At 45.4% G+C, this 7,570-nt stretch overlaps 1 protein-coding gene across 1 annotated transcript; it reads right to left on the bottom strand.

The window, feature by feature from the left end:
• Window positions 1-4,054: 4,054 nt before the first annotated feature.
• LOC129338861 (peroxiredoxin-2-like) lies at window positions 4,055-4,927 on the bottom strand. The gene has a single exon (XM_054993380.1). It carries the CDS (start codon window positions 4,860-4,862, stop codon window positions 4,266-4,268), a length of 597 nt encoding a protein of 198 aa, XP_054849355.1. The 5' UTR covers window positions 4,863-4,927; the 3' UTR covers window positions 4,055-4,265.
• Between the last annotated feature and the right edge of the window lie 2,643 nt (window positions 4,928-7,570).

Genomic DNA, 7,570 nt, shown 5'->3' with positions numbered 1-7,570 from the left:
CTCAAAGACGTTCCATTTTTTGTAAGACGAACAGCGCTCCTAGCGAGTTTAAATATAACTAAACATCTTTGTTGCCAACATACACTACATAAAACTTAACAAATCACATAAATATCCATAATACGTTTGGAGTTGGTTTAGCGGGCATTCCAACATTTTAAAATTTTTACTTTCTCCCGTTAGATTCACAAAATGTTTAGGGGTACGTGCCCCCCTGCATCCCCCCAGAAAAAAAGCACTGTTTCTATCTATAGGGAAAATTAATAAAATAAATTTTTAAAAAAGAAAAGCCAGAAGAAGTCTGGATTCTATGCTGGTTCCACTGCTGATCTGCCAGATATCTTCAGGCTCCCAACCGTGACACCTCAGACATGGCCCTGCATTCATTTTCCAGCCCTACTCAGTGGGCCACAGAACGGTTGAAATCAAGTTTGCCTCCTGACTCGAGAGGAGGACCGTGTACTCTGCTTCAGCAAAGACCCCAAAGAGGCCTTATTTGAGATCCCTGTGGTGCACACAACCACATCTCACAATCAAAATGCAAAAAAAAAAGTTACATTTGGTCACTTGGCGATGGGGGAAACACTCCTCTCAACAACACGCTGCAGTCTGGACACAGGGGGAACACAATCTCTTCTGAACAAAAAGTGCTGACTGAAGCAAGTATTTCAGCATCTCTGCCCACTCACCCCTCCCCAGTCAGAAACACCTGCACATTTATTGCACAATAAAGCAGTGGTCCTCCCGTGGTTGTCTGACGAGGCTGTAATGAGTATGCTCAGAAATGGGGCGGAATTAAAACCGAGGGCAGGTTCACACAACGGGGTGGATAACGAGCAGCTCACAAAACATTCCCCACTGACTCCCCCATCCATCTGCTTTCCTTTATCACATTTTAATCTTGCCCCTTCCTCCAAGGAGCTCAGGGCGACGCATCTGGCTCTCCTACCCTCTCCCATTTTATCCTCACAACAGCCCTGTAGATTAGTCTGAAAGAGAAAATGATTGGTCCAAGGTCACTTGGTGAGTGACATGGCTGAGCAGAGGATTTGAACCCAGGTCTCCACAGTCTGTGTCCAACACTCTAACCCAGGGCTTTTTTTCAGCCGGAACATGGTGGAACGGAGTTCGGGCACCTCTTGAAAATGATCACATGGCCGGTGGCCCCGCCCCCTGATCTCCGGACAGAGAGGAGTTTAGATTGCCCTCTGGATATCAGGGGGCGGGGCCACCGGCCATGTGACCATTTTCAAGAGGTGCCGGAACTCCGTTCCACTGTGTTCCAGCTGGAAAAAAGCCCTGGTTTAAGGAATAACCACCCTGACAAAAGACAGAGAGAAATAAAGAATACAGTGAGCCCTTAGCAGCACCCTAAATCAGTGGTTTCAGGATTCACCCTGAATGCTCAAGTGGCAGCATGAGATCCATTAAGCAGCAAACATACCACAAGAAAGTTATGCAATGGGACTGGAAGAAGAACCGCCAGAAATGTGACCACACCTGTAGATGGCAGGGTGGGGAGCACCATGCGGCAAGAGAGACGGAGCGCTGCCTGGCAGGGAGCGTAGGCTGGAGTTGGGGGAGACAAAGGAGGAAAGAGGCAGCTTTTGTGAGAAAGGGGGTCTCTGGACTTGTCTGTGCTGCAAAGAATCCCCAGGGTGTGTCACAAGCAGAGGAAAAAGGTGTGACTCACTCGTTCTCGTCACATATGCACTAGCAGTGGGTCCTTCCAAAAAGCTGCTCCCCTCTAAAAGGTGGCTCAATAGGAGCTCATGCCCCCATCAGGTGGGGTGTTCTTTTGACCCCCATGAAGGTCCTGACACACACCCTATGATTTTGAAAGAGGCAGCCTGGTCCCTTTGAAGTCCTACTGCCCTTGGGGCTGTTGACAACACAGTGTAAAAGCTCCCCCCCCCCGCACAAATCTTCAGCACACCTTCGTGGTAGGAATTAATGTGCAGATTTGAACACAATCAAACTGGGTGTGGTTACCTCACTGCACGGCCTCTGTCTCTTTTTACAGAAAACTGGCTCTCTTCAGAGACTTCATCTCACTTTTCCTGTTCCTCACCATTTGAGAATGATCTATAGGTGTTCGAATCCCCAGTTTGCCAAGCAAGCTTGCTGGGTGACCTTGGGTCCGTCACACTCACTTTTCCTAGCCTAAAAAATAGAGGACAATATGTGCCCCTCCCCATGAGCTCCTTGGCGGAAGGGCAGGATAGAAATTTACCAGGTACGGCTTGACCCACTGGTCCATCGAATTCACCGTTGTCTAATCTAATTGGCAGTGCGTCTCCCAGGCCTTAAGCAGAGCAAGATCTTTAAAAAAACAAAAATAGAGAAGTGCTAGGGATTGAATGTGGGCCCTCCTGCTGTAGAAAATATTTGCTCTACCACTGATCCAAGGAATTGTGCTGTGAGAACCCATGTCTGGGGAAGGAAGCCAAACTGTCTGTCAACAAAAGAGATTGAGATTATCATTCCTCAAATCTAAACATTATTTACTGATTGCTCATCATGAAAGGATGGGTTCTAAGGATGTCACTCAAAGCTCTTCTCGAGGACCGCATTGAGAAAATAGGCTTACCTAGCAGAGAGTATAAAGTCTCAGATTTGAACTTCGCCTCTGCTAGGAATTCATCAAGTGATCTTGGACAAGTTTTCTTTCAGCCTCATTCTCCCTTTCCCCAATCTGGCAATGGGGGAATAATAAAATTGCCCTAATCTACATGTGTATTGCAAGAATCAAGAAGATAATATACATAAAGCGCCTGGAACTAAAATATTAATACAAGTGCCCACTTTTAATTGGCCTCTTTAAAGCAATTGAACTTTTCCAACGTAGTATATTTCCTGATTTTGCAGAACTTGGGCCCAACATACAGATTTTTTTTTAAGTGAAGAAAGAATTGTCCTCATTCAGTTTCCTAATTGCTCTGAAATTTTGCTTTGCACTGCATTCCAGTTGTCCCAAATTCCATTTTAGCTAAGAAAATTTCTAAAATTAATTCTGTAATTTGGGCACTCACAACAACTGGCTCGCAGCTACTAGTTTTGCTGGCTCACTTGCATCTTCCCACACACATTTTACTGATGAGCACAACAACAAAAGAGTCTTTATGTGATGTGTGTGTTTATGATTCACTAGAAAAAAATTGTGCTGTGTTTTAGCACTGTGCGTGTATACTCCTGTGCATGGGTGGAACACTGCACAAAAAGAATTTTGATGCAATTATATACACAGATCATACCAACTTTGCTATGCTGTAGTGTTTTATCCATGCAATAACATGCACTGGCAATTTAAGAACTTAAAAGGAAGGAATGCCTAAATTCACTGAAACCTGTTGCAAATTGCACCCGCGCAATTCAGTACAGAAATTTGGGACAAAAAGCAGAACGATGGAGGATTACTAATGAATCATTTCATCATCAGAAATGGGACAGGTAATTTGAAAACCTGCAGAGAATTTCAGAAGCATCCAAAATGTTTCTTCAGCTTGGCAGCTGCTTGAAACACAACTGTATAAAAACAGTTCCTCATCGAAAGCCATTGGTATGCAGTAAAGGGAAATTCAACCACAAAAGATTGGGGGGCGGGGGCGGGAATTGCACTGGCGTGGCTGAAGTCTTCCATCAGACCTTCTTCCATATGCAGCAGTTGAACTGCAAGTGGCTAACAAAGCATGATGTGACCATGTGGACAATGGCAGAGGCTGAGTGACATCCTTTTGTTTGGAGTTCTCGCATCACCCACATCTCTGGGAGGGTATCACAGATTGCCACCAGCAAAGGCATATGATGTTATTTGTCTCAGGAAGTCTGATCCTCGTATCTTTATCTGATGGATCATTATATCTGAGCTCAGAATAGAATTTCTTTCTAAGGTCTGACAGGCTACTGACCGGTAGATTGGCTTCCCTTCAAGCATTATGCTTGTTCACTAAAAAGAAGTCATCATCGCCCAAACTCATTTGATCCCCTGGAACTCTTCTGCATGCTCTCATTTTGTGGTACACTGTGTTCAAGATAACGAAGCAAGATCTTTTTATTTTGATCAATGCTTTTATTGAGGCATGAACATCAAATTCTCTATCCAGACTTATATTCAAGCTAGTTCTATGAACTACTCATGGGAGATTTTTTTAGATCAGCTCCCCAGAACGAACTCTTCTAGAAGCTGGAGTGGAAGATTCAGTATCAAACCCCTTTCACGTTTGAAGATTTTCTCAGTAGCATGGCAGACACACAACAGAAGAGGCCTAGTGCTGCTTGGCAAAATATTCCTTGCTGTCTTTCGCAGTGGGCTTGATAGTGTCACCACCAGGTTGCCAGCCAGCTGGGCACACTTCACCATGCTGGTCTGTGAACTGGAAGGCCTGCACAAGGCGCAGTGTCTCATCTACTGAGCGTCCCACAGGAAGATCATTTACTGTGATCTGTCGCACAATGCCTTTGCCATCAATGATAAATAGACCCCTATAGGCAATGCCATCGTCCTCCTTGAGCACTCCATAGTCTTTGGCAATACTGTGATTGATGTCAGCCAACAGTGGGATACTTGTGGGACCCAAGCCCCCCTCCTTTCTTGGAGTATTGATCCAAGCCAGGTGGGTGAACTGGGAGTCGATAGAGGCAGCAATGACCTCACAGTTGATCTTGCGGAACTCTTCAACTCGATCGCTGAAAGTTGTGATCTCCGTGGGACAGACAAAGGTGAAATCCAGTGGGTAGAAGAAGAAAACCAAATACTTGCCTTTGTAGTCCGACAACTTCAGTTCCTTGAAGGCTCCATCCACCACTGCTGTGGTACTGAAGTCTGGAGCTGGCTTCCCAATATGAGCATTACCAGAAGACATTTTCGACTAGTCCTCGCACCACGGCCAGGCAGCAGTCCGGAGCAAAACGACCTGTCCTCGGGAGGCGTGGCACCAGCCATAACGAAGCAAGATCTTGTGGGGTTAGATGGACTAGGTAGTACCAGGGCTTTTTTTCAGCGGGAACGTGGTGGAATGGAGTTCCGGCACCTCTTAAAAATGGTCACATGACCGGTGGCCCTGCCCCCTGATGGCGATCAGGGGGCGGGGCCACCGACCATGTGACCATTTTCACTGAGGGCAATTTAAACTTTAAAAAACTCCCCCCTTGTTCCAGCTGACCCAACGTGATGTCATTGTTCAGTCTTGAGTTCCACCACTGAGTTCCACCACCTCTTTTCCCAGAAAAAAAGCCCTGGGTAGTACTATAGTAGAAATAGCAGTAGAAATATTCCTACTGGCCAATTTAAAAATCCCTCAATGTATTAAGTAAAACCGAGGCCTTAGACAGAAGACTAAGAATGCCTGTGTTGGATAACCCACCAAACATCAGCCAATGATGACGCAAGGAATGTGCCATTTCTGGGAGTATAGTTGCTAAGGTATTCAACCACTGAGCACATGTGCATACTTTAAGGCAATTCCAGGGACGGCTGCTTAGTGGTGCAGCATATATTTGTGTGCAGAAGGTTCCAGGTTCAACCCAGTTAAAATGTCTCCGGTACAAGGTGCTGGAAAAGGCCTGAGATCTTGGAGAGCCAATGGCCTGATTTGATATCCATTTAAAATATTTATACCCAACCTTATTTCCTTAAGGTCCAGGCAGCTAACAAAGCAACAAGTTGCAAACACTTTAAAAAAAAAAAAGATCAAAAACAGCGCTACACTGGATAAAAACAACACACAAGACAAAAGAACAGCCATACCTTCCAAAACAGCTTACCATCTAACAAATGTCCTCTGAAATGTGATCTGTTACATGCCTTCCTGGGTGCAGACACGAGACAACTTCACATGGCCTGATGTGTACTTGGGCAGAGGACCTGGTTGACATGCAGAAGGTCCTGGGATCAATCAGTGGTGCTTCCAGGGAAAGTATCTTATGTGGCAGGTGCTACGAAAGATGTTTCTCTGCCAGAGACCATAGAGAACCAAGGCCAAACCAACACCAAACAATACCAAGCTTAGATGGCCTGACCTGGCAGTAGGGTTGCCAGCTCCAAGTTGGGAAATTCCTGGAGATCTGGGGGGTGAAACCTGGAGAAAGTGGGGTTTGGGGAGAGAAAGGACCTTGGCATGGCATAATTCCACAGAGTCCACCCCACAAAGTAGCCATTTTCTCCAGGTGAACTGATCTCTGTGGCCTGGAGACCAGTTGTAATTCCAGGAGATCTCCAGCCACTACCTGGAGGCTGAGAACCCTACCTGGCAGAAAGCACCTTCATATTCATGGAGAGGTTTTTTTTGGATGCCAAAAGTACAGATTCAGCTTGCCTGACAAATATCCGGACACACAGAGGCTATGACAATCCCCATAGTACCTCCCCCCAGTCCAACGAGTTAGATTGTATGATTAGCAGAGATGCCCTGAATGGCATGCAGTCCAAGCAATGGATTGTGAAAGGATTGTTGTATGAAGTCACACAAACCATAAGTAATAACACTACAAAGAGCCCCATGGCATAGAGTGGTAAGTGGCAGTACTGCAGCCCAAGCTCTGCTCATGAGTTTGATCCTGGCAGAAGTTGGCTTCAGCTAGCCAGCTCAAGGTTGACTCAGCCTTCCATCCTTCCGAGGTCTGTAAAATGAGTACCCAGTTTCCTGGAGGTAAAGTGTAGATGACTGGGGAAGGCAATGGCAAACCACCCCATAAAGGTCTGCCAAGAAAACGTTGTGATGCGACGTCCCCCCATGGGTCAGTTATGACTCGGTGCTTGCACACCTTTTACCTAATAACAGTACAAGCAGCAGGAGCTGGCTGTAACCTAAAAAATTCAGAGATATTTGAATTTTCAGAACCGCTCTGGCAAACTCAAAAGAGCTGAAAGTTCTGGAAGAAATTGTGTTCATGAAGGGAAAAAACACTTTTACAGTTCTGAACAAGAGGCTTCTTATGTGGGTTTAGCTCTCCCTCTGGTGGCTGCGCAGAGATTCCTTTTTCCAGATCACTTGATTCATTATCATTACATTATATTTTGCATTTGTACACCCAAAATGTTTTGCATGTATCCATAAAACTTTAGCATCTGCATTTGGCACAAAATGCACATGTTAAAGTTTTATGGATACATGTAAAACATTTGGGGTGTACGAATGGCACAAATGCACTTTTCCTGCTGCATATACACATGCTAGACAACCAGTATAGGCCTCCAGTATTTAGTGAAACAACTTTAAGCGTAACTCTCCCAGGCTCTCTCCAAAAAACACTAAAACCAGAGCACCTAAACTTAAACCTTGGAATGGACAATCAGTTTGACAAGCAACCCAATTTACACTCCCTCCCCACCCCCCACTCCCCCGCTTCCATCTTAGTATCTGCTTCCCTTTACCATACCTCTGTTTGAGCCTCTGCTGTTAAAATTCTCTTCCTTGAGTGAAATCCCATCAAAGTCTGGGACTCAAGACTGGATTATCTGGCTTGTGAAATGATTCACGATGGCTGGCAAGCTCTCCTGTTTCACCCACACACATTTGCATGATTGCAAATTGGCCACATTATTATTCAAGGGTTGGTACCTGCCCACATA

Source organism: Eublepharis macularius, chromosome 12 (assembly GCF_028583425.1).
Source record: "Eublepharis macularius isolate TG4126 chromosome 12, MPM_Emac_v1.0, whole genome shotgun sequence".
NCBI lineage: Eukaryota > Metazoa > Chordata > Lepidosauria > Squamata > Eublepharidae > Eublepharis > Eublepharis macularius.
This window is presented reverse-complemented; position numbering and strand designations above follow the sequence as displayed.